General features: G+C 36.2%; 5 protein-coding genes and 1 long non-coding RNA gene across 8 annotated transcripts; 3 read left to right on the top strand and 3 right to left on the bottom strand.

Moving 5' to 3' along the window:
* Positions 1-729: 729 nt before the first annotated feature.
* On the bottom strand, positions 730-2,369 carry LOC143445912 (uncharacterized). The gene is made up of 2 exons (XM_076945306.1): positions 2,201-2,369; positions 730-2,072 (listed from the first exon to the last, which is right to left on the bottom strand). The coding sequence occupies exons 1-2, from the start codon at positions 2,316-2,318 to the stop codon at positions 1,879-1,881; spliced, it is 312 nt and encodes a 103-aa protein (XP_076801421.1). The 5' UTR covers positions 2,319-2,369; the 3' UTR covers positions 730-1,878.
* Positions 2,370-7,468: 5,099 nt separating this feature from the next.
* Positions 7,469-9,074, top strand: LOC143446518 (uncharacterized). The gene is made up of 7 exons (XM_076946174.1): positions 7,469-7,547; positions 7,660-7,752; positions 7,865-7,957; positions 8,070-8,162; positions 8,275-8,367; positions 8,480-8,572; positions 8,685-9,074. Exons 1-7 carry the CDS (start codon positions 7,485-7,487, stop codon positions 8,805-8,807), a joined length of 651 nt encoding a protein of 216 aa, XP_076802289.1. The 5' UTR covers positions 7,469-7,484; the 3' UTR covers positions 8,808-9,074.
* Positions 9,075-11,477: 2,403 nt separating this feature from the next.
* LOC143445051 (uncharacterized) lies at positions 11,478-16,677 on the bottom strand. Of its 2 annotated transcripts, none has more exons than XR_013113789.1 (7): positions 13,179-16,677; positions 12,911-13,065; positions 12,728-12,797; positions 12,539-12,643; positions 12,247-12,405; positions 12,025-12,120; positions 11,478-11,940 (listed from the first exon to the last, which is right to left on the bottom strand). It is a non-coding gene; the product is annotated as an uncharacterized LOC143445051 (long non-coding RNA). The 2 variants fall into 2 exon arrangements; XR_013113788.1 differs by having other exon boundaries at positions 12,029-12,120; positions 13,179-16,665.
* A 901-nt stretch (positions 16,678-17,578) lies between these two features.
* On the top strand, positions 17,579-20,410 carry LOC143445048 (transmembrane protein 245-like). The gene has a single exon (XM_076943857.1). It carries the CDS (start codon positions 17,712-17,714, stop codon positions 20,061-20,063), a length of 2,352 nt encoding a protein of 783 aa, XP_076799972.1. The 5' UTR covers positions 17,579-17,711; the 3' UTR covers positions 20,064-20,410.
* Positions 20,088-24,954, top strand: LOC143445049 (G kinase-anchoring protein 1-B-like). 2 transcript variants are annotated; one of them, XM_076943858.1, is made up of 7 exons: positions 20,088-21,320; positions 21,528-21,683; positions 22,014-22,116; positions 22,251-22,318; positions 22,567-22,747; positions 24,366-24,505; positions 24,751-24,954. In XM_076943858.1, the coding sequence occupies exons 1-7, from the start codon at positions 20,946-20,948 to the stop codon at positions 24,784-24,786; spliced, it is 1,059 nt and encodes a 352-aa protein (XP_076799973.1). In that variant the 5' UTR covers positions 20,088-20,945; the 3' UTR covers positions 24,787-24,954. The 2 variants fall into 2 exon arrangements, with proteins under 2 accessions (XP_076799973.1, XP_076799974.1); XM_076943859.1 differs by lacking the exons at positions 24,366-24,505; positions 24,751-24,954 and adding an exon at positions 23,068-23,252.
* LOC143445050 (ARL14 effector protein-like) lies at positions 24,330-25,849 on the bottom strand. Its single transcript, XM_076943860.1, has 4 exons — positions 25,692-25,849; positions 25,384-25,508; positions 25,139-25,294; positions 24,330-25,072 (listed from the first exon to the last, which is right to left on the bottom strand). The coding sequence occupies exons 1-4, from the start codon at positions 25,737-25,739 to the stop codon at positions 25,003-25,005; spliced, it is 399 nt and encodes a 132-aa protein (XP_076799975.1). The 5' UTR covers positions 25,740-25,849; the 3' UTR covers positions 24,330-25,002.
* Positions 25,850-26,829: the final 980 nt, after the last annotated feature.

Raw genomic sequence — 26,829 nt, 5'->3', positions numbered from 1 at the left:
TGAGTGAAAATAGAATGAGCGCTATTGCCCATCCACTGGCGTATATGGGAGGGCCTTGCTTTCTCACACATTCAATTTTTGGCCATAGCCATTTATGTTTTTTCTTCGTTCGTCATATTTGCGACTCCTTTTCAGTTATAACTTTTGCAATGTTTGGTGTTAAAAAAAACTGCAGGTGTATTATTATGAAACGAAGGCCATGGTCAAGAACAAAATGAGTTCAGGCACGGCCGGCTGCTTGTCGTTCTAGTTGTCAAGCATTGAGAGATAGAGTTCCACAATCTATACTTCAAAGTTCCAACCAAATAAATCGAGCATTGTCGTTAAGGTGATTTCACCGTTTAATCGAGCGGTAGCCCATAAATAAATTTCAAGGGGAAAACTTTACAAAACTACTTACGATATAAAGTATGGATACGGGCCTTACACAAAACAAATTCGATTTATCAAAAACTTGGCTGATCGTAGGAAAGAATACACTAAGCGGGTTATACGGTGTACGAAAAGCGGCTTTTGAGGCGTATAAATGCAAAATGTTGCACTCTTGCATTTTGACAGAGTGGGCGGGGGGGGGGGGGGGGTTGAGGCAAAAAAATTTAGATTAAACATTAAAAATTCATGCACTTGCCCAATTCGACGCAATCCTAAATATGCCAGCACTTTGAAAATGGTTCCGCCACATTGAAGAAAGCCTTCACCCTTCAACAAACAGCATTCACAAAACTTGCATGTGCTCATTTTCGCATTTACTTACAACCATATCGATATTAAACCAAAAGACTTCATTACATTGTTTAGACAAAGTCACTCATAATAAAAACAAATGATTTCAATTCTGTTTAATCTACACACGAAATCATTTCCAAAGCAAGTTTATTACTTTATGATTTAGATATGAAGAAAATATTCAAATTGCGCTGTGGAAATTCATTACACAGCTTATCCTACACTTGGATATAATAATAAAAAAATATAACTGCGCACTGAGAAATCATCCTAAGTTAAATTTACTTCAGAAAATAACAGAATCGGAACCAAGTCACCAAACTTGAGTTGCAAGTCAAGTCAACCTTTTAAGACTCAAGTCAAGTCCTTTTAAGACTCAAGTCAATTTATACTCCAAATAAAGCTAGAGAGAACACAAAAATATGTTTTCTGTCAGCCAGAAAGGTTTAGGTTTATTAAAAATTTGCTCCATTTGACTGCATCGTATACATGTTCGTAGACAAATTAAATTCATTTCGAATTACACTGTGATGTGTTTCGACCAATGAAACAGTTTTTGGTCAGTTCTTTCGTTTTACCTTAATGTTAAAACGAAAGAACTGACTCCAGTCAAGTCGATTGATTTCAAATATTGACACGAGTCAAGTCACTTGTTTGAAAAAAGAGACTTGAGTCGAGTATTTACGACTCTGGCAAACAATTACTAGAAATGAATTAAAGTGCAGGCTAAATCAGTAACTACACTATACTGACCAAAATTGCATAACAACACAAATAATACATGAAGTATTGAGATCAAATGCACTGCAAGGGACTTCTTGTATGTCCTGTCATGTCATACATGTATGCAAGATGCAGATATTAAGTTTTATTTCCTTTGTTTAACTTGAAGAGAGTTAAAATTGCTCTAGTACATACCAAACTGTTGCAAGAATGACAAGTGCAGAGAACCTAATATTTTATTAACCACTAACATGTTTCGGATCTTACACCGGTCCTTTCTCAGAGATTGAAGATTTTCTTAACTTAAATTCTACTACAATATTTAAATCCAATATGACTATTGCTAAATAAATATGTTGGAGGAAACTACATGGTCTACTTGGTTTGAAATAAAACTGGTATACAAAAAAAAAACTCTTTTGATCTAACTTAAGCCTGGATCAGTTTAATTAGCATTCCTTTAGCATGAAGCTTTAAAGTTTCATCACAGCCTCCAACAAACTTTCCATTGATGAAAACTCTTGGAACACTTCGGCCTCCAGTCATTTCAAGTAGAACATCTTGCATAGTATCTTCATCATCTCGCTGATCAAGCTCCATTGTTGCATATTGTGCATATAGACCTAAAATATAATCCACAATTACACATTTGTCAATTACGTTACTTCATTTCCATGAGAGCATGATTCTATTATTTGTCACTGACATAAAAAGAAAATTTACTATAGTACATTACGCATTACCAACTGACCAGCAAGAACATCCTTTGCTCTTTTGCAGTATGGACACCAACTTTTTGAGAAAACCATGACTTTATTGGATGATATCTTTTCTTCGATTAATTGCTTCGCAGCGGTTTTGTTAACCATTTTGTATTAAAAGTTTCTAGCACAAAAAAAATTTACTGCAGGAGTACAAACATGCAATAGTTTAGGCTGCTGGCCTGTTTGAAAATTTATAACTTTTAGCCAAAGAATTTTCAAACCGATAAAGGTAGAGCGGCCACAAAAATAATTTTTGAATTACATGTCATTTACAGGCAGCTAAAATCTATTTAAGTGCAACACAATTAAATATTATACAATAAGTGGAAAAACATGACAACCATTTAATAGACATAGCTAATTCGTTTTTATTTACTGCGCTCATTTAATTTGAGGAACAGGATAACAAATCAAAGTGTAAGCTTGTGTATGCTAATATCACAACTGATGAGTGTATGTAGTGGAAGCCTGTAAGCCCTACTGTGTTTAGCTCCAAATTTTGAATAAACCAAACTAGTTGATTACTACCCAAAAATACAGTCTTCAAAAATTCTTAAAGGGGACGTGACAGGGGTGGAACCAGCAGGGAGCGATCGCCACCCACACACAACCTCCTAATATGATGCTAGTTCATATAAAATCCTTTCTGAATCTTACTAGGACAAATCGTTATATTGCAGTCGATGTAACATATGTCATATAAAATCTAAATTTCACTGTTCAACGCATGAGTTTAGTCTCCTTTCACTTTGTTACAATATCGTAGCGAATAGATGTATCCAGGGCTTTGGAGCCGGAGCCTGGAGCCCCGGAACTGTGCATTTTCAATGGAGCAGGAGCCAGTTGTTTGAAAAATAGCTCCGGCTCCGATGTATTTCATAAGATGCTATGCTACCAGCCTACTACTATTGACTGAATTCACATAATTTAACAGCAACCCTTCACAAAATTAAGAAATGTTGCCTCTTTGGCTCCACCTTTTCTAACTAACCACGTTGCTCGGGATTTGACACCAGAGAAGTCACATGTTCATAGCTGCACAGTTTTGACGTAATGGAGCCGGAGCAGTGGTATCAATGAGCTCCGGAGCTGGAGCTAATTTATGATAAAGAGAGCTCCGGAGCTGGAGCAATTTAACATTTACGCCTGCTCCAAAGCCATGTATGTATCCCAGTACACTGCGTAACATAATTTGAGAACGGTTCCATAACAGTGTTACCCGGCAACTGGTTACTTCTTCTGGTCGCAATTTAAACACATTGTAAACGCATTGTGATTTCGACAAAGCTTTAAATCCAGGAATACAGATAAATTAATACATAGCTACAGATCCAAAATAAAGCGAAAGCAACATAAGAACCGTTTATGAAATTTGAAAATGCCGATGTATCATACTGATAATACACTTGTAGTTCTAGAAGAATTAAAATCGAATTAACTCACTAGAAAAAGTTTGTGAAAATTGAGCAGCTGCTAAAGGTTCAAGTTATGTAACTACTAACACCAGCAACTCAGATGTTTTCATGAGGAAAACTGATATTGGTTATTGTTAACTTAAAGGTATTTCTGACATTGATGCCAGAAAAAAATGTGGTTAATATGAGAGAACATGGATATTTTGAAATGATATAATATTGCCCTATTCAGTGCATCAAAAACAAGGTTGAGCAACGACATACATACACAGGCAAAGAGAGGCTAAGTGGTTTAGCCCTGCTTCATCAACACAGAAATATATCATTATCTGAAGAGATGACATTAATAACCGATTTGCTGAAAGCGATCACCATAAACAGGATTTTGTGCTATGAAAATGCATTATGAGATTACTTTTTGTTTCTATTCGTGAATGCTCATAGGTTTTATTTTTGTCCGAATATGTCTTTAGACTTTGTTATTGTATTTGCATATATATGATTGAATTGTACAAACAAAAACTAATGATTTTTGCTTAAATGTTTTTATAGAATAACAGAGCTTAACAAAAATTAAAAGTTGTTGGCGTGGGACAGCGAAAGACCTTACGGTGATTAAAGTCTGCTGCAGCAGATGCTATAGTAAATTAAAAAGAAAAGTAAGGCCGTCCTTATGTACAAAAAAAATAAAATAAATGTTACAAGAATAAATCAAATAAATACATACTGTAAACTAAATTTTACAAAAACATTTACAAATTTATATACATCCAACTCAAAAACGCTTCCCCTGCAGCAATTCAGATTTCTATTGTTGAGAGAAGCTTTTGTATAATTTAATTTTTTTCAACTTATTTCATAATTTATTCCAAAAATTGGCACCTCTAAGCTCTAAATATTAAGCTCTTTTTTACTTGGTTCGGGGCATAAACAGGTTGTGTTGTGATGATTTGGCATTGTATTTATGTACTGTTTGTATTATACAAAAATAAAATTTTATTGAATATATGGGGGAAAAAACTGAGGTCTAGTATACAAGTGCACAACCAGATGTAGTCACAATTTGAGTAGCTGGTGTATACTATACAAAGGTATCCTGTGATGTTTGTGCATTTGCATACCCAGACTGCAGGGTTTGACATAGGCGTACTCCATACTGTTGAGCTTCAGTGCTGGACTTAAGGTGAGTTACTTTGCACTTAATGACTTGGACAGAACTTCTGCGCCGTCAATTTTCAGGTCTAACGCAGAAATGCACAACTGAATCTTGTGGTTGTGCACTTGTCTACTATAGACTCCATGAATCTAATAGACCCCATGATTCTATAAAGTAAGGGCTAGGCCTATCACTAGGATATTTCACACGAAAAAAATCGTGCATTTTGAAGCTAATTTTCAGTTCCTTGTTAACCAAACTTATATTTTGTAACATAGCAACCTAAGCGCTAAGCCTAACCTAAATCTACCTTCTAATCTACATCTACCTCAAACAAAACCTTAAATAGCTAAACTCAACTTTTCGCATAGTCATTCCCTGGCCTAACCCAATCGCCTATCTACTGCTTTACTTACTTACAAACAGTGAAATAGTTCTAGCCACCCTGTCCGCTAGGTAGCGGCAGGACGGCATATTGAAATGTGGAAAAGTCATTGCGTGTTTTTTCTTTATTTCACAGTTTGCATTTCGAGTTAGTCATCTTTTAGAAAAGGAGGCACACATACGCTTTTTTGAGACGTCTCTCCGCGTCAAGTATGCCTATGCCTCAACACATATTATTTGCTAATGAAATAATATCAACTTAGCCGCAGTTGTGGATCAGGAACAACTCAACAACATATATATATCATATAATGTCATTTGTTTCGCGATATATTTTGGTGACCCCGGTAAGCTTGAAAAGCAAACTTTGATTGGAGTTAGCTTAGTAAACCCAGTTATGGATTATAAGCTACTTTTACAACCCAGTTCCGTACAGGCTCATCCGGTCTTCTCTGGCAATATATGGGGCTATATTAATGTTTTTGGATGACATAAAACCAAAGGCTATAGGCTAGTTGTTCGTTTAGAACTCCTTTTGTCTATTTTACTTTTGACACCGTTGTTTATGCTATCTCTTTTTGTTTCTTTAATTCAGCACACGTTCATAAAGTTCAAAATTCTTAGGCTATATTTCGAAATATAGTCGTAATTACATCAGAAGCAATATCATGTCATTTCCACAATCACATTTTTCAGATAGATCTTTCATAAACCCAGATTTTCCAAAAGTAAGATTTTATATCAGGAGTCCGATTAAACCAAGATCAACTCTATTTATCTTTTTGCTATTGCCAATCAACTAAGGCCACCTGTTCTACCAATCGATGTGTCACAGAATAACTTATTTCTAACCAATAACAATTTGACAACACTATTTAGGTCACAGAACTATTTCAGAAGAATAGGCCTACTTCTAAATTCGTAACATTCTAAGTGTATCCTACTACAAACACTTTAAAAGCAGGTTACTCAACCACACGGATCCGTGTTATAGTTAAGCTGGACAGCTAATGCATAACAACTTAATACAACACGCACGTATTTTAAATAACACACTTTTCCTAGCCAGAGAACACACAATCGTTTGTTAAAAACGCCATTTATCTAAATTACTATAATTCACTATTACACTCGCCATACTCCATTCGAAACTTAATCGGCCACATTTCGTATCTAATTGATCTCATTCAGTCTTATTTGATTCCACTCGGCCTTATTCGCTTTCATTTGGTCCGATATCGGTCAAATTTACCCCCACTTGTTCCCATTTGTTGCCATTTCATTAAGCCCAGTTTTGTATACACTAAAAATAGGTTGTCTGTTAATACCTGTCTAAGCGTTGCCTCACAAAATTTTTTCTCTCGCAGTGTGAAGTGGCCTCTGACTAATATCTTGTGTAATGTATAATCTATGGCTGAACATCGCTAAATTACGTCATTGTTTCTCAATTTTAAAATTTTTTGATCATCCCATGATGTGAGGACACGTATGAAGTGTCAAATACAGCTAGTTTGCTGTTCAGTAAAAATCGTTTAACACCTAGAAACCATCGTTGAACCATATACTACAATAAATTATAGTAGCCTATGGCTGAAACAACGAGATAAAGAACGATAACGAACGATATGTTATACATCGTTGATTGATCATAACTGTGTCTTGTTTTTAAAAGATTACTTTATTATTATTGAAGGTGACCGAACCGCGTTAACCCAAGTTTATAATAAAATAAAAAACAAGATATAGATTGGCACTTTGAAGGTTAACTTTATTTTTGATTTTTCTCCACGAGCTTTCGCAAACATAAGCTTACTTCTTCAGGTGTGCTTAGAAAATTTCTTTCGTATTATTATGAGATGTCCATCTATCCTATCAGCTGTGACCACTGATTTCTGTATTATTAGTGTTTATGCTTATGGGTAGGATATTTGTAAAGGTATTTTAACCACTGTCATTCTGGCAGAATCCCAGCAGAATCATACTATCCAAACGAACAACAGTGTTTCCGACTCCAAAATTTTCAAAAACAGAATGAAACAGCATTTTATAAGAAAGCAGACAAAGTTTAACGCTTCCAATCATCGAAGTTAAAAAAAATAAATTTTAGACACATATGTTAAAATTAAAAATGATGGTAACACAAACCAACATGAAGGAAAAAAACAACAAAGTATACACAAAAAACGAGTTTCAAGAGATATGAATGTTGTACTCCTCTGTCACAATTAAAAAACAATTTGAATACATGACGTAATAATGGAAATAAGGAAAATAGCCTTGTTGCAGATTCTTAAAGAAGATTTCCTCCTCTTCACGATGGTGACCTTGAAATCGATCCCCCCTGACCGGAAAGTTCCGAAATTCACAAAAACGCGACAGGTACTAAGAAATGCGATAGTACCCCCAAAACGTACAGAATACCGTATTTATTAAATGTTTCACGTAAATTCTGCTGAGTGTTGTCGGAAGATGTGTCACATTTTTATTGCAGATTCTTAAAGAAGATTTCCTCCTCTTCACGATGGTGACCTTGAAATCGATCCCCCCTGACCGGAAAGTTCCGAAATTCACAAAAACGCGACAGGTACTAAGAAATGCGATAGTACCCCCAAAACGTACAGAATACCGTATTTATTAAATGTTTCACGTAAATTCTGCTGAGTGTTGTCGGAAGATGTGTCACTTTTTTATTGCAGATTCTTAAAGAAGATTTCCTCCTCTTCACGATGGTGACCTTGAAATCGATCCCCCCTGACCGGAAAGTTCCGAAATTCACAAAAACGCGACAGGTACTAAGAAATGCGATAGTACCCCCAAAACGTACAGAATACCGTATTTATTAAATGTTTCACGTAAATTCTGCTGAGTGTTGTCGGAAGATGTGTCACATTTTTATTGCAGATTCTTAAAGAAGATTTCCTCCTCTTCACGATGGTGACCTTGAAATCGATCCCCCCTGACCGGAAAGTTCCGAAATTCACAAAAACGCGACAGGTACTAAGAAATGCGATAGTACCCCCAAAACGTACAGAATACCGTATTTATTAAATGTTTCACGTAAATTCTGCTGAGTGTTGTCGGAAGATGTGTCACTTTTTTATTGCAGATTCTTAAAGAAGATTTCCTCCTCTTCACGATGGTGACCTTGAAATCGATCCCCCCTGACCGGAAAGTTCCGAAATTCACAAAAACGCGACAGGTACTAAGAAATGCGATAGTACCCCCAAAACGTACAGAATACCGTATTTATTAAATGTTTCACGTAAATTCTGCTGAGTGTTGTCGGAAGATGTGTCACTTTTTTATTGCAGATTCTTAAAGAAGATTTCCTCCTCTTCACGATGGTGACCTTGAAATCGATCCCCCCTGACCGGAAAGTTCCGAAATTCACAAAAACGCGACAGGTACTAAGAAATGCGATAGTACCCCCAAAACGTACAGAATACCGTATTTATTAAATGTTTCACGTAAATTCTGCTGAGTGTTGTCGGAAGATGTGTCACTTTTTTATTGCAGATTCTTAAAGAAGATTTCCTCCTCTTCACGATGGTGACCTTGAAATCGATCCCCCCTGACCGGAAAGTTCCGAAATTCACAAAAACGAACGATCACTTAAATAGACACTCAAACCACAAGTAGTGACACACTTAAAATGTAAAATCTTAGTATAAACAAAAGAATATAACAATATAAAAATATATAATCTCAGTATAAAAACATGTATAAAAACACAAACACAAAAACACAAAAATTTGCTATTAATAACTACATATACGTGCGTGAGTGAAGTGAAAAGATGCGTCTATTATCATATTTTCCCTTTCAATATCTGGGTAAAAACAAGGTCTACGTTTAATGCGTTGTGGAAGGTTTGGAGAATGTAAAACATCATCGGTTACTAAACTGTTATTTTGAACTGCGTTCTGAATATTTTCCGGCACTATGTACACCCCTGGTCGCAGCTGATAATTGTAGTAGCCGTTATTTCCGGTTCCAGACTGCAGCATGCACGAAAGTGATGGCGGTTTTTGTCCTATCTGTTGAGCAAGAATTTTGCCCTTCATTCTCGCTCACACCTTCTTTGCGATTTTCTATCAAACAGTTTGCAGGAGGAATAACTTTTTTTAACAACTTAGGGGCCTGTCGTAACGCTTCTTCATTTGAAACCTACGTTGTTCCAACCTTGATTGAACTGTTTGGTGAACCAATTTCATTCGATCTTGAAGATGAAGGATGTCTTCACACTTTGGAGTAAAAATTGGTGCCTTACTAACAAGATCTGCAGGCAACCTAAGATTATTTCCAGTGAGCAAGTAATGAGGAGAAACTCCAGTTTCCTCGTGAACACTTGAATTGTAAGTAGCATTAACCAAGAAGAGCGCGTCATCCCAAGAAGTTGGGTCAACCTCAACATAATTTTTTAAAATCGCAATTATGGTCTGATTGTTTCTTTCCACAGCACCGTTTCCCATTGCGTGATACGGGCTGGTTCTTGTTTTTTTGCAGCCCATTAACCGTGAGAGCTCTTGAAAAAAAATGCTTTCAAAATTCCGGCCCTGGTCGGAGTGAATTGTTTCTGGCACGCAATGTATCGTCACCCAACGGTGGTAAAGCAAATAAGCAGTATCTTTGGCATTTTGGAATTTCATTGGCCAACACTGCATGTATTTTGTGTAGGTGTCACCTACGACAAGAATATCACGGTTGTCGTTTCCTGTTTCGCGTAGACCGCTTAATACGTCGATTTCAACTTTCTGCATAGGTGGATTTTCCTCTGATGGAACTAATGGGGCAAGAACAATCCGCCTTGGTACTTTTCTTAAATCGCGCAAGCAACACTCTTTGCAGTATGTTTCGACATCTTTGTGGCAAAATGGCCAGAAAAAACGCTCCTTTAACCTGGCAAATGTCCTTTTAACGCCCATATGTCCACCTCCGTGAATTAAATCGTGAACAGACTTCAACACATCATTCTTCATTGTTGAGGGCACCAGCAACTGAGCATAAACTTCTTCCAGAGAATTCTCGATTTTTTTTTTGAATGATGGTCGGCGTTCCTGGCTCATCCACTGAAACAGTCTTTTCAACACTGGATCTTTTTGCTGCGCCTTAATAGTGTTTTCGGTTGACCATCCAGATGCTTCTTTTGCTTTTGGGGTTCAGGCAAGCGTCTTGGGTGCTGGCGTATAGGGAGCGAGTCTCCAGTTTCGATTGAGTGTTCGACCAGTTCTGTTTGTCCAATATCGTACGGGTGCAGCGAAAATACATCACGATAGGAAGAGATTACGGAAAACAGCTTTTGGCGTTCAACTTCTGACAGTTCCAATTTGTCCAAACATAACTCATCGTGCAGTGCCGACAACTCATCGTTAGAAAACTTGTTCTCTATGCAAGTCCTGATCCATAGTTTGAACCTGGTAGATTTCCCATGGTGGATTGCTGTGAGTTCCATGTATGTCAGAAGCACGTCGAAAGTTTCTTGCACGTTGCCTGTTACAACGTCGAGCAATGTGACCATATTCCCCAGAGTTAAAACACTGAAGTCTTCTTCTCTCTTCCCGAGGTTTTCTTGCTGTCTTCATTTCTTTTCGCAGTTGGAAAATTTCGTCCTGAAGTTTTTCGACACAGTTCTTTTTAATTGGGATACGTCCTGGTGATCTCCTGTAACCGCTGCTACTTCTGACGTCATTATACGTGGTTCATGATGCGTCCGTTCTGCGTTTTCAATAATGTTCTTTGCTGTGGCGTAAAAATCCGGTTGTGCATTTTTAAAGTTATCGCGTAAGATTTGAGAGGCTTGTTGACGATCTCTCAGTCCTCGAACAAGTAGGTTGTACAGCACACTGCTGCGCATTTCATGCTGTTCGTCGTTTGTATAAGCCATTTTTCCCAATTGAGCTATAGATTCAAGAAAGTTTCTTACAGATTCGTCAAAACCTTGAGTTCGCTGAACGGGTTGTTGCATGGCATGCTTTTGTGAAGATAGTCCTGAAACCGTGTCTTTTGCTTTTTGAATGAGTTCGTCATAACTAAGCTCGTAGAGTTCTTTACGACCATCGGTCATTGAGAATCTCATGTCTTCCGGCAAGCTTTGTAGAAATGCATGTTTCTTCACCGCATCCAATGCTTTAACGCTGTCGCAGAAGGATTCGAATTGTTTGAGAAAAGACGAAAAACTATTGCCACGCTGGTTACGAGGCGGAGAGTAAAAAAAATTCAACCTCAGTAAAACTTGATAAAATCTTCTGTGCCTCTAAGAGGTCGTGCCGTGCTCGCCAGTGTTACGTTTTGTTGTTCTCACTCTTAGAATTACAGGCACATGTTTTATTTTAAAAGCAGTTAGGTCAAGTTTTCGTTCACACAGCTCATTTCAGGAGCTCCAATACAAAACTGTCAGTGCAACTACTTGTCAGACACACATCGATAAAAAGACACATGTGCTTAATTAACCACGGAAACGCGCAATCGGCCGCAAGGGAGAAACGCAACAGATACAGGGCAAAAACAAGTGTAACAGAAACAACAGAAATCGTTTGCTGCCTTTGTATAATGAGGTAAGACACGGCTCGATGTTAATTCTCTATATCGCCGAACACTTCACATGCTTAACTTCCAAAGAATGTTCCTCATGTCCTGGGAATCCTATAATGAGCGTAAATGTTCAAGAAAGGTTCATTTCCACGTCACAACTGCTTGTGATCGGATTGAGAAGACGTGATTCAAAGTCACTGTCAGAAAAGATTGTGGTTGCCAATCGTGAGTTAATTATACCCTGTGGAGAAGGAAAAATAAGATATAAACTTCAGGCAGGGATTTGTTACCTTGAGTTTGGTGAGGAAAAACGGCACTATATTACCTACATCGTGCGTGAGGAAAGAGTAGTCCAGTGTGATGGTGGGGAAGTGGGGATAGTAGAATTTGATGGTGTTCCTTCCAAGATCGATTGCTGTAACTATATATTTTTTACGAAAAAAATCAGCCAATATTCCAAAACATAAAGACGTCAATAAGAAAACTGCTTTCACGAAAGAAAACAAGTCTCAGCATAATACATAAATCATTAAATGGCGAAAACTACCGAAATGTATCCTTGACATGGAGATAATCACAACAAATGAGCTGGAGGAATTTCAGCCACAGTACAACTTGCAAGGTGAGGCTGATAAACACTGGAAGGATTTGTCGACGGCCGTTCTGGACAATATTGCTCAATCACTTATTGACCTTATACAGTTTTCTGTAGAAAATGCAAAGTCAAAGATGTTTGCTTATCGCCACTATCTCTTTTTACAGTGTTCAATGACAAAATTAAAGATTTACGTGTACGACTTTACGAAGTTAAGTACACGGAGAAATATCTCAGTAGCAACCTTGCATCAAATCTCCTGGAATTTGTTCGCAGCAGACTGTGTGTACAACAAGTGAGGAAGCGATGGGTAGACAACTCTTTTATTTCCCATATCACTGTGGGCAACCTTTAAATAAAGTATTTTGAAAAGTATCAGTGTAGCTGTAACGTTTACCTTGTATGAGTGTTAGAAATAGAAGCCATAATTTACCTCACTCTACACCTCTATCACTTGGACTACAATAGTGCTTCCAAGAAGTTGAATTTCCCAATCAAAACGTCTGTTGATGAAATTAAGAGCTGTTCACAATCACATACAGTTCACAAAATGTACGATAGTATAAGTGCATACGAGCACTGGGACGTCTTTGTATATAAAGAAATTTATATGTACTTCTTCATGTAGCACAGCGATGTAACACAGCGTCAGTTCACTAGATTTTTCCATGGCATGTGTAGCCTCTGCCAGTCCCATGTTTGTGCATTCTTAGATGTTATTCTAATGATGATGTATCTGGTTGGCTCCACATTCTTTTATGTTCACTTTGTCTGTTTGTATTTAAAGTGCACAGTATCATAATTGTTGTGCCTGTTTAGTATTTATGCTTCACTATAAATACTACTTCTTAGTGTAACCATTGGTTTCGTTCAACGAGCATTACCTATTATCGAGGTATAATATGCCTATTGGGGAATGTCCTGATGAAAAAACCAAACGACCATGAAAGGGTTGCCTCAGGGGCATGGTTGGAAAATCCATCAACAGCAAATTATGATTTACACAAATAGATATATTGGTATGTTCAATTTCAGTGATAATAATTGGAGTGATAATAACACTGGTCAACACACATTTTGGTGCCAAGAAAGTTTCAACGGTTTTAGGGTATTTTTATGTCGCTGAATCCAAAAATAGCATTAGTTTTTCCGAATTGGCTCTAGTTTTTGAGATATTCCATATTTTTGTTTCAAAAAGTGCTAAAAATACGCAAATTTTGACATAGGTAAAATTCTCTTTATACTACAACTTTGATGAGTCTACATCTGTCTTTTAAATCATGTGCATACAGTATTCTTCTATTTCTGATGCGATATTGTTAAAGACGCAATCGTTAACACAGAGAGCCTTCTTTACGCGAATCATGTTTCATGTGAAAATCAAGCAAAAATTATAAAACTTAGGCGATGTTAGCAGTAAACAACAGATTTTTGTAACGCAAAAACAGGCGACTTCAAAGCACAAACACTACTTTTTGTAACGCTCAAAGTACATTTAGTAAGCTGTCAAAGCACGCTAATCAATCATATATCGGTACTGTAACACAAAAAAATTAGTCGATGCTTGTAAATTTTCTTTTGTATACGACTTTCTGGAATGTGATGCAGCCAAGCGGTCACGTTGGAGACTCCAACAGTAGTCGGCCATCATATGGGCATCCCACCTGCCCTGATACCTCTCTTCCATGACCTTAATGTCCTGGTGGAACCTTTCTCCCTGCTCTTCACTTAGATCACCAAGGTTTGCAGGAAAACGATCTAAGTGGCTGAAGAGATAGTGAACCTTGATACTCATCTTCACACCCAAATCTTTCAACTTGGAAAGCATATCTTCCACCAATTCTTGGTAATTTTCAGCTTTTCAGTTACCAAGAAAGTTCTGTGTGACTAAAACAAACGATTGCCAAGCAGCAGACTCTGATTCTGTCATGGACTGCACAAAACACACATCCTTTATGAGTTTGCGAATCTGAGGGCCATCAAAAATGCCTGCTTTAAGCTTTTCGATGGTCAAAGCAGGAAATGTTCTGAAAATATAGTTGAAGCAATCCCCAGTTGCAGGCAAGACTTTCACAAATTGCTTCATCAAACCAAGTTTTATGTGCAGCGGTGGAATGATGATCTTCTCTCTAGCAACTAAAGGTTCATTTATGATGTTACCTTCACCTACTCTCAAGGAATCTCTAAGTGGCCACCCTTTCTTCACCCAGTGATCAGTGCGCGCTCGGCTATCCCACAAGCAGATAAAACATGGGTATTTTGTATAGCCGCTTTGCTGGCCAAGCAAAAAATTTACCATCTTCAAGTCTACACAGATTAACCATTGGTGAGAGCCATAATCCAGTTTCTGTAATACCGTTTTAATGTTGTTGTACTCTTCTTTTAGTTTTGTTGAGTGGCCAATTTGGAGAGATGCATATCTGTTACCATTATGTAGCAATACACATTTCAAACTCCTTTTCGAACTGTCCATGAATAAGCGCCACTCTTGAGGTCAATATTGTGGCACTCCCATTTTCAGCAGAAGCCCTTCGATGTCTTTTCAGTAAACAAGTTCATCTTGTTGGCTAAAATACGGAAGTAATTCTTTCTCTCTTGTACGGTAGAATGTTATTGAAGCTCCGGTTCCAAGGCCGTTTTTGTCTTTGAGTCGGGATGCCAAAATTTCTGCTGCTTCTTTGGATAAGTTGAGATCCCTGATAAGATCGCTCAGCTCCTCCTGCTTGAATGGCTCTGGAATGAATGGACTGCTTTCGAACACACTTCCACTGCTCTCACTCACAGTCACAGGAAAATGCATCCTCCCAGTGACAAGGCCTAAGCATATTGTCAAACTTCCACTAATGAACTCAATTCTCACTTGAATTACAAAAAACCTCCATGTTTTCCAAACTTAGTTATGTGAGCAATAGCTTGAACTTGACTCGTGGTATTCCTTTCTCTGGCTACAGAACTATTAAACTCTGATTACAACATCTTTAGTCTACAACAATATAGCTATAAAATGAGATATTGATATGATGTGATAACTGAAGGGAGTACTCTACACTGTATATGTGGTGAACAATACAAAGAAACTGTAGCTTATCAGAATGATGCCGAAAATGGAGTGTTTTCAATGCCTTGTTTCTGAAGTAATGGGATGCTACAATAACAAATAGACATAGTGGAGTATCTGGTCCAAAATAAGTAATGCATACTGCCTAAGAGACATTTCCAATATGCATTTTACTGATGCTTGTGTTCACAATTGGCAGATACTAAAGTTAACGATTTTTCTCTTGTCAAAAATAAAAAACATCGATATCTCAAAAACTAGAGCCAATTCAAAGAAACGAATGTTATTTTCGGACTCAGCAGCCCAAAATTACCCAGAAACCATCAAAATATCTTTGGCACTCAAAAAAAATGTTTTTTTTGTTGGCCAGTGTAATTAATGTGAGAAAACTTAAATATGGTAAAAGCACAAATGAAATCACAAAACATATGAGACTTGCACAACAATAGAACATGCCTTCAATACCGACATATTGGAGCTTAACCACATTAAAATGATAAATCCTCTTCTTGTATGTTTTAAAGGGCTGAGTTGACTTTTAAAACAGTAATTGCAATACTTACCGTATTGATTAACTTTCAAACAATTTTAACTTATCTAGAGAAAAGGATGTTTACACCAAGAAGTACTTAAACAAAACTTCCCATTTCTCTGTCATAAACTCAGTATTTTGTCAACCCTAAAACATATATGCAATTTGACAAATGCTTACTATTTACACTAAATAGGCCTATATAACATGTTAAGAATTCAGAGCCAAAAAACACTTGATAAGTAGGCTATTTCAACATCTTGGGCAGGTAAATGCATTTACTGAGTACATATAATACAATTACATGCACATTTATTTTGGAAATCAGTCAAATTACTACATCTATGCTTTTACTTAGGTTTGTAGACTGTTATCCATACAGTTGCTGACTTGATTATTGAGACAGTGCAAGTGCAACCTATTGCGATTTTGTTTTTTCAACTACATGCAACCTGTTATTAAGCTATAGCTAATGGGCTATGGACTATGGTCTATGGTCTACAAAGAAGCTTCACTTCCAGACTTCTGCATTGCATCAACCTAATAAGCCTAAAATGTCAGAAGAACCTGACATTTTAGCCCATCAGCATTCACCAATTTTACCTTTTACCTAGGCCATGCAATTCATAATGCTAAATCAAAGAATTTTCTCATTAATATTAATAATAACGTTTGACTGCTGACATCGAAATACCGTAAACAAAAATACTTACATGCGATGTTAAAAACAGACAAGTCACGACTAGGCATACCACATTAAAACCATTAGGCAGTTTACCATTAGCGCTTAAGAATAATTATTTAGTCTACTGTACATAGTTTATAAAAAAATGAACGGAAACCCTGCTGTCATTTTGGAAGCTATGATTCTGCTAGGATTCTGCCAGAATGACGGTGGTGGTATTTTACAAACACTGGATGATATGTTTGGGCTCCGCCCATTGATTTCCATACAGCATCAATATTGCTGTATGTTCTAGCAGTTAACCAATATATGTTCCTTGGACCTTTAGAATTAAGATTTTACACAGTCTCGTACCCTCTCAACTTATGAATCCTGTTTTTGATGGGGCATAATGACACAGAAACTTTTTCCGAAACTTGGCTTGCACTATGCAGTGTATAATTTGGTGGCGAAATAGTCCTGCGCGCAAAATGCCTTTTCCTTTTTTAAGAAAGATACGTTAGAAAGATTATTATTCTAATATTTCATGCACAGAGTTGACTTACATGTACTCTGAACCAGAAGAAAAAGAAAAATTAACAGTTTTATTCAAATTTTTATGGGATCTGTTTTTGATTCTAGTATATGCAAGTGCACAAATACGGGATGTCTTTGTATACAATACCTCAGCTACTTAAATTGAGACGTCATCTGGTTGTGCACTAGGCTCCTGTTTATTTGGGTTACCCTGCATTATGTTTAATTAAGCTCGAATGGTGAAATACGGTTTGTTCACAAAGGGGGTGCTTTTACATAGCCCCTGCGGATCTGCCATTGGTTGAGCTGTTCGAAGTCAACATTTCCAGTGTCTTGACTCTAGGCAGCTAAACATGGTTTAGCTGCCTGAAATTGGTAACATGAATTTTTTGTTGACATAAAGTTAGTCAGGATTCAGTAATAGCCAACAGGGTTATGCTTTTGAATATTTCAGAAGTTAAATGTTTTCCTTCAGAAGCTTTTGCTGATTCTTTCCTGTTATTCGTTTGATTTTAGATGCAAAGTTGACTTATTTCATGAAATAGGAATATATCTAAATTTATCCTGTGTCATTTTTAGTATGTGTAAGCTTTTTAAGGCTTCGTAGAAACATTTTTGTTAACACAATGACGTCAATAGATCCTCTCCATTCACTAAGAAGACAATACTCCTTTTATGATAGCGTCAGCCAGCTACTACCAGTTGGTCATGAGAAAGCACTGAAGCAAGCACTGTATACCACAGCTGCAATTGTTCTTTGTGTCATAGTTGGTTGTGTAGTAGCATGCGCCTATTTTGTTTTACAATTGTTTATCAGACCACTACTGTGGGCTTTGTTATGTGGTTCTTTCCTTTTTTCATTTAAATACACATTGCATAGATCTTTGCAGTTCTGGCTGACACAAATGCTTGAGGACAACGTCCCACTCATTGTGGGCACATCGGTGCTCCCCTTCTCTCTATTTTCTACACTTTCCGACTGGCTGGGTTCAACCTTGATGAGCAAGTGGAGGATTTCCACTGCCACTGTTTTAGGTTTGGCTACTGTGTACATTTTTCACATTTTTGGTTTGTGGGCATGGATTTTAGCAGCCATTTCAGGGATATTTAACTATATGGGGATATTTACATATTACACAGGGGCTTTTGTGGCAAAGTATAATGTCCCTATAATAGTGATTCTGGTTGTATACTTTTTAACTGCATTCATCTTCAATTTCCAAATTTTTCACATAGCATCTGTCATTATGTGGGGCTTTTTGCTTTTATATGCCGCATGTTGGACAGGATTTCAAATTCCAATTGCCATATTGTTTTTTGTGTTATTGCTAGTGGGTTTGCGGTCTAAAGGTCTGGAAAACAGTGATACTACTGACAGGGTATCAGATGTGCAGGATGAAAATTACTCTCAACAGTTGCATAACAACAATTTGAATGCTGAAAATGGAAACTCAAAAGTTTATTTCAACATTCTGTTTGTGGTGTTTGCTATCATAATTATGTGGTTGTACATATGGCTGTTACTACTACTGTTGATACCACTGGCTTTTTGGGTTTCCAAGAAACTGTTACTGCACAATAGCACTACTACATTGATTGAAGATCTGTGCCAACGCTTCTTTGCTAAAACTTTGGCAGATGTTAAAACTGAACTGTCTAATTATATACAAGCACACAAGGATGCTGTTTTTCCAGAGCCCCTACCGAGGATAGCTTCTGTGTTGCGAAAAGGTGATAAAAGCATACAGGTGAATTTGTTGTCATCACTTCCAACCGTGACAAGTATTTTGATAATATTGTTTATATTTTCCTCTGCAATTTTTATGACCGTCTTTTTGACAGTAAAAATACAGCAAGAAAGTTTTTTGGTGGTCCATATTACTTCAAATATGATAAATGAAACCTTTTCTCAAAACCCGGAGTACCAGAAATGGCTTCCTGGAGATGAAACAATGCAGAAAAAGATGGATACATTTGTTGATACAGTTTATTTGCAAGGTCGTGATTGGATTTCTCAAAAAATTGGAACCACTATTGGACAAACAGCTAATGTGACAAAAGTAGAGAAACAAGTTTTACAGATATGGGACCAAATTTATCACGGGTTATTTATGAAAAAGGGTCATTCCACGCCCAAGCTCTCCCGAAAAAATTCATTTAGGTCTGTATCAGATAGTGGGCTTATTAGTGGAGTTATAGATTTGTTTAATATGAGCGAGGTCATTACTTGGCTTCAGGATAATGTATCTGCTCTAATGTCACTTGGAGAAACATTACTGTCGGTTATTCAAAGCAATATTACACTGATTATGTCTTTATTTACTGCTGTATTTACCACTTTACTTAGTGGTGGAACCATGGTACTGAATTTTATTTTTTCGTTGGTGATCTTCTTCACTGCATTATTTTACCTTTTAGCTTCAAGTTCAGAGCAATACAAACCAGTTGAAATCATTGGTTCAGTCATTAGACCGTTGAGTATGGGTACTCCTATAGAAAAGGCATTAGAAGAAGTTGTAAGTGGGGTTTTCGGAGCTTCCTTGAAAATGTTTGGGTTTTATGGCTTGTACACCTGGGTGAATCATTCAATGTTTGGTTCAAACCTTGTTTATATTCCTTCTGTTCTAGCTGCCTTGTTTGGTGTTGTTCCACTTATTACTACTTACTGGGTTTGTTTGCCGTCAGCTTTAGAAATCTGGCTACTTCAAGGAAGCATAATGAGAGCTGCCGGCTTGGTAGTGTGCCAGTTCTTGCCAACATTTGTTGTAGACACAGCCATATATAAGGACATAGCACAGTCTGGTGGTGGAACTCATCCTTATCTGACTGGTCTTGCTGTAGCCGGTGGAGTATACACATTTGGTTTAGAAGGAGCAATTGCAGGCCCCCTTATTCTTTGCTTGGTTTTGGTTGCATTCAACCTTTATACCACTGCCACTTTAACAAGTTCTAACATTCGTCAGCTCTTCAAGAAGTAACGTTCAAGGAACTAGAACAAGGTCTTTTTCATTTAAGCAAATTTTTGATTCAATACAGTTGTTTTGTGTTGTACATGTTTTTTGGTGTTCAGAATATTTTCATTTTGCTACAGTATTTTATTGTGGTACAGATGTTTATGTTACTTTTTTTATTGTTGCTGGTTATTGTTTTTCTCATATTTATGATGCCTTAAGACTTGCACATGTAATTGAAGGCGTATACCTCACATAATTAATTTAAATTCAGTATTCTTATAATTTATTGTCATATAAGGTTTAAAACCAGCTGACTTTTTACTAAAACAAATTAATTTTTTCTATACTATGCATTTACATTGTGTGCTAGATGACAAAAATTGAAACCTGACCTGTCACACCTTGCTCCAATTTCCTGTGAGTTTGACATGCATATGAAGATGCACTATGCCACTTTGATGCCTGAGCTATGTAATGTGTGAACTGGACCCAATTTTAATTTTATATCGAAAAACTAAGTGCTTGCATACATTATGAGTAGGGTTATGGATTGTTTCAAAACATAGTTGTGTTGTGTTAGCAATTATAAACAAACTACTTAGGTAGTTCGCTGTATAAATTGGCATAATTAAATTAGTAAAATTATATGTAGCTTGTGAAGCTATGAAATACAGCTGGAACTGGCAAAAGTTCATCTAAAGTATTCATATTGCGCATTTTTGAAATGTGGCATGCCCATATTTTAATATGTTTATTTTCTGGCTTCAAAAACTTTTTATATATTTATTTTGCAATGTGTACCAAGCTAACACTAAGTTATATTGCTTGTTTTACATGGAATGCATATTACTAAGAAATGTATAATAATAAAGTCATGTGGTTTGGATACTAATAATTTGAAATAATATGTCGGTTGGTATACAGTCATCACAAAATAGATTCACATCCTTGTCAGTCCAAGACTCTGACTCAGATGAACAAAAAAATAATAGTCTAAGCCAACGTATCCCTAATTCCAAACAAAAGTCAAAATCGGGTAGTGTATCTTCAACTAATGCCAAAAAACGGGCACGGAGGAAAAAAAAGAAAGATTCCTTTAAAGTTATACCTACAAGTTCCTCTGAGCCATGTTCAACTAGTTATGCAGCTAATGAATGGAAGAAAAAAGATGAAGAGTTGGTTGAACAATTATATCATGACGACATGTCACTTGCAATTGAATTAAGCAAACAAGAATTTGAAAAACAGCAACACGGCATACATGATCAGTGTAATTTACAGGTAATTTGGAAATTTGTAATTTATTTGTATCATTTTTCTTGTAAACTATCACAATACGATAAGACCAATAAAAACGTATAAGTTTTAAGACCTTAAAAATCAATAAGGGATCAACGTTTAGCGAAATCAGGTTAACTGAGATAACATTGATACAAGCTGTTAATTTTTGAGTTGCTGCGTACATGATCTTGTTTTCAATTCTGCCAGGTTGTGTCAATGAGTGCACCATCTCCAGTTGTACATAAAACAACCACTAAATTAGTGAAGACCCTTGAAGAAACATTTTTTGCAAATTATCTTGAAGGTGATACAAGAAAAGAAAAAAAGAGTAAAGAAAAGTCATTAAAAACCATATCACTAGAGGTCTGATATTCTCTTTATTGCTTGACTTTTATGCATATTGTCAGTTGTGAAAATTATGCATGTATCGGTCTACCACTAAAGATCAGATCTTGACTGAAAGTACTGTATGTGATAGGAATTAGTACAACCCTGTTCTTAAGATTTTATTGGGCTATGAGATACAAGACCTGTAGGCTATGGTTTTATAATATATGAGGACGATAAATGTTTCACAATTTCATTTACAGAATTCATTTACAACTATTATGAACAGAAATCTTCATTTTTGGATGTATTTGCAGTAGCATATTTATTGTTCATGTGGTTTTGTAACCGACAAAAATTACATAGGAATTTCATCAACATGTAGAAAAAAGTCTTCCAATAAAATCGGAACCTACTCCAGAAAGAAAAACTCAAATAAAGACATTTAAGCCATTAAGTACCTCAGCTGGTAAGTTGAAAATACGTAGCTACTGTATTCAAAACCTAATTTTTATGACTATGGAATTTATTTTCAAACATTTTGCCATCTTGCATTATATGGAACAAAACTTCCTACATCAGTTTTTGATCAAATGTGTTTAGGTGGTGGTAATTTCTTTGAAAGTATTGACAACGAAGTTAGCCAAATTCACCAGAGGCAGGTTATTCAGGTAAAAGTTTGTTGTAACAAACTGGAGGGTACCTGAAAACTGTAAAAAATTCTTTCTCCCAAGTGTCCATGCAGTATTTTTGAAGATAACAATACCATTTATATGAAAAATGACTTCGTCAATGCAAATTTGTTGCAGTTTGAAAAAAAATAGGTATCCCTTCTATATGTTACAAGTAGCACTAGAACACACAAGTTTACATTTCAAACGTTTGCTGCATGGACACCAAGAGTACTTCCTGATTCTAGTCTCCTGCTGGCGCTGCAGCTGTGGAATCTGCCCTTATCAATGAAAGAGTAGCAGAGCAAGTTGAGCAAAAAGATCAAAATATTAATCAACTTGAAAGTGAAGTTTGGAAATGGAAAGAAAGATACCACCATGTCAAGAATCAAAATCAACAACTGTTGGTCATGCTACAACAAGGCGAAAGTGTGTAAATTTTTTTAATATAGGTATCTGCTAGTCCTGATTAGAAAATATGCAGTATGCTATGGTAGCTTGGTTTACATAAAAATTCCACTAGGGCTTTATAGTTAGTTTAGTGATTTATCCAGTGCAATATGTTTTTCTTAAACAACAATCTTATTATATACAAAGCGAAAAATTGAAGTCACCAAAACAAAATTTGTATTTTGGGTTTCTATACAGGAGGTTCCTAAAACCCTACACGAGAGCTTACTTATATAATTATGACACTAGATCTTACACTAAGAAAACCATAGTACTGGTATTGCGGTTTTTATTTTCAGATCAAGTCCTCTTAAACTTTTCTTCACTTTTTTTTCTGGGACTCGCCCGGTTTAATAAAACATGATACTACCTCACCCAGCAAATTCCCTGCTAACGTAAACCTTGAAAGTAAAATGACTAAAAGCAAAATTTCATTATGCGGTTTTTGAATCAAATCCGAGTGTTCATATTTTGCATGCATTAATTTTATATATATTATATATATTTTATAAGTTTATATACATACACTCACAACCAGTTTAAAGTCTGGTTTTATCAAAAACAAATTTGCTACTGATTCTAATAGCCACATTAAGGCGCAAAAAGGCCTAGTTTCTTTCTTTATTTTATTATGAAGTGAAATTACTAAAAATGCAATTAATTGAAAAATCCTGCATGGGTCTCCCTGAAATTTTGTATGTCACTTTAGTATGCCTTGGGCCAGGGATGGGCAACTTACCCAGTTGGTGGGCCGGATTCCTGAATTGATACATTAATCACGAATTTATCCACCTATACAAGGAATAAATCGTATTTAATGTAAACTTTAAGTTTAGAAGCATAGAGACTAAAGGAGAATCAAGCAAGAGACGAAGAAAAAGATGGAAAGGCCCTTTATGACGGAACATAACATGCTTGTCACTTGACTAAGAACCGAAAACAAAGAACTAAAGAATAACTAACAGTCACTATTATTTGACGTAGTAAGCAAGTAGTGGGGGATTGTGGCCGTGGGCCACATTATAATGTAAGACCAGAAACTGTCTGCGGGCCGTTCAAAATCCCGTCACGGGCAGTATGTTGCCCACCCCTGCCGTAGGCTATTATTTCATGTAACGCTAATAAAATCTCATATCTCAACTCTTGCAATAGAGTGTTAGAGTCGAGACTGCAATTTTGGGTCAAAAAAGTCAAATTTCATCAATTTTCACCTTCAATATAAGCCTGGAAGTTTTTAACAGGCCATTTGCTAGGGTAATTCCCACACTGAAAAATAACACTGGCCATGCTGGCCTATGTCCAACAAACTCATGGAAAATTTTAGGATATACAGTGCCTTAACTAACCTTTCATACTAACAGTACGGTAATCTTTCAGTTAGTTTTTACATTTCTTCAAAGTTAGTGCACATTTATTACTCAGGAATGTTTCAATTTGGGTTATGAAATTTTTGAGTTTTGTATACTCTCTATTGTTACAAACCCATAGTTTCAGGTAGTCACCTATAATATAACCATTGTGTGATGATGGCTGAGAAATAAAAACCTTTGCATACTCAAAATATGTTAATAGCACACATGTTGTATTCGTTTTTAAGTGAAAGAAAAGGCTGAAATTCTGCTCGATGTGGAAAGGTTATCAATAATTAAAGATGAATTGTCAAGTGAAGTTGCAGAACTCCACCAACAATTGCAAAGGGAGCGATCAAAAGTCACAAAGCTCAAAGAAGAGTTAAAAGTTAGCATGTATATTGAATACTGACTGTAGGTCTACATGTTCAACAAAAACCAACATACACAGGAAGCTCATCAACTCAAACCTGAAGGAACAATATATTACTTTTAAGTTATCCTACATTGGTCTAAAACTCTAAATGATACAGGGCAGGCACTTAGATACATGATTTACATCTGAGTTGATGAGCTTTTTAGTATGGGTATACATTATGCTTTAACTTTAATCATCTGATTTTGTTTTTACAGAGCAAAGCAACAAAAAACATAAAAGATCAACTGTGACAATTAGCACAAGTTATGTTTTTGTTGTAGCTTCAGATTTTTTTTCATGTTATTGCACGGTGCAGTAAATCTGTTAAAAGTTATATTTGACTTATAGACAGGTGGGCACTGTCATTGTGCTATTCATCAATGTACACCATTTGCCTGTGTTCCTTTGGAAGTGTGTTTTGTTCTACTATGATAAAGTCTTCAAACATAAAAATGTTATGAGATCCTTCAAGTGTGTTCATTTTCATGAAAATGTCTTGTCTCACCTCCTTCAACATTTAGACTTTCATAATGCCATCTATAACATAAACAAACAATTAAATTTTGTTTCAGATAAATTTTTTAAATTTAATACGTTGCCTACTTCCGTGAAGCTCTGCATTCAACGCCACATTTGCTACTTCGACATTTTTCACAGGGATAAAAACAGCCAGGACATTTTTCTCGTAAGCAATCACAAAGATCTCTTCCATTGGACACTAAATGACCACCATCATCATATATTCCACGTTTGTTGTTGCTATCAGCAAATATGTAAAAAATTTACTGATCATCGTCGCATGATGATAATTTATAAATCTCTATGTTAAAACAAAAGAAAAATCATACATTTTAGTTTTTGACGCTTGCTGCATGAACCTCTTCAGTTTTCTTTCTTGCCTCACACTATGCTCTGGCACGAAATCCCCCATCTCAAGAGCAGGGCCGGGATTGGCAAACTTTAGGTTTTTAAGCTGAAAAAGATTACGTTGATACCAGTCATTGTTCTACTCACTTTCTGACAAAAGCTTGAATAAATTTATCTGGGGGCCAGGGTTATTTTGAAGTATAAGCAAAAGGAACAAATTACATTAAGAAAAATACTATTAACTTTGTGTTATGAAAAACATAAGCGTTGTGGTAGCTTGGAGACTTACTATAGTTTGTTCTGGATTACTTTGCTTGTCATTCTTTGTTGAAGACATAATTGTCTAGTTCTCTAAACACTGTATCTAACAATTGGTGGCCACAGTATTACACCCATGGAGACAATAGTGGTAACTTTTTTTAACAAGGTATCTTGTAATGCTGATTATAATCTGTAATCAAAATATTTTCAATGAAGTAAAGAGGTAAGTTTCCCATAATTCACACATAGTATAATTAAAAGGAAACCATATCTTAAAATGCTGAGCTGAAACAATAATATTTACTGGTAAAAATAAATTTTCAAACTGAGAAAGCTAAAGAAGCTGCCTTTCTGCTTCCATATCTGTGAAAGAACTTTTAGCTAGCTGAAGGTCTATATGTCAAGACACGTCTAAGGAGTCAGCTAAACAGTGGGTATTTAGACTCAGTTTTTGTTTTGAGTGTAACGTTCTCGTATTTTGGATCACATGAACAGTGTAACAGATGAACTTGCAAAAACCAGCATTGAAATGTGCAGAATTCAGGCAGTAAATGAGCTCTTTTCCATATACACAAAACAAAAAGATTTAATTATTTGGGAAGAATGATTAAGTAAAATTTTTGGCAAAAAGCTTTATCTTTGGAAAGTTGTTGTCTCAAAAAAACGTTTTGGTCTAATGTTCACTACTGGTGAATAAATAAAATAAAATCTTCCATGACCCAATCATTTAAATGACATTTCTGAACTGACTGATTTCAGAACTGACATTTAAATACAGACAAGTTTTACCAGAGATAAAGCCGGACTGCAGAGTATGGCCGTTTTCAGCAAGATCTTGGGTGTGCCAAATAACCAAAAATGACAAGTGCGGTGCACAAAAATGCTCAAACACAATGGAAGTACACACTTAGGTAATTACACAGCAATGTACACTGTTTGACTTATTCAATCTTTAAATCAATTGAAAAGTGAGTGCACAGAGAAGCGGTATTGAGTGCGCCTATGCCAAACTCTGCAGTCAGAAGATACAGGTTTTTTTGGATTTGGAAAACTGCTAAAAAAGGTAAATAAGCACTGGCCACGTGGTTTACACCTACCGCTGGTAAGTTTGCAATCATCATATGAATTAAACGCAGCCTTTCCACAATTTGGGTAAAAATAATATT

The sequence above is a fragment of the Clavelina lepadiformis genome, chromosome 2, assembly GCF_947623445.1.
Source record: "Clavelina lepadiformis chromosome 2, kaClaLepa1.1, whole genome shotgun sequence".
Classification (NCBI taxonomy): Eukaryota; Metazoa; Chordata; class Ascidiacea; order Aplousobranchia; family Clavelinidae; genus Clavelina; species Clavelina lepadiformis.
Note: the sequence above shows the minus strand (reverse complement) of the source record. Positions and strands in the feature narration are given on the sequence as shown.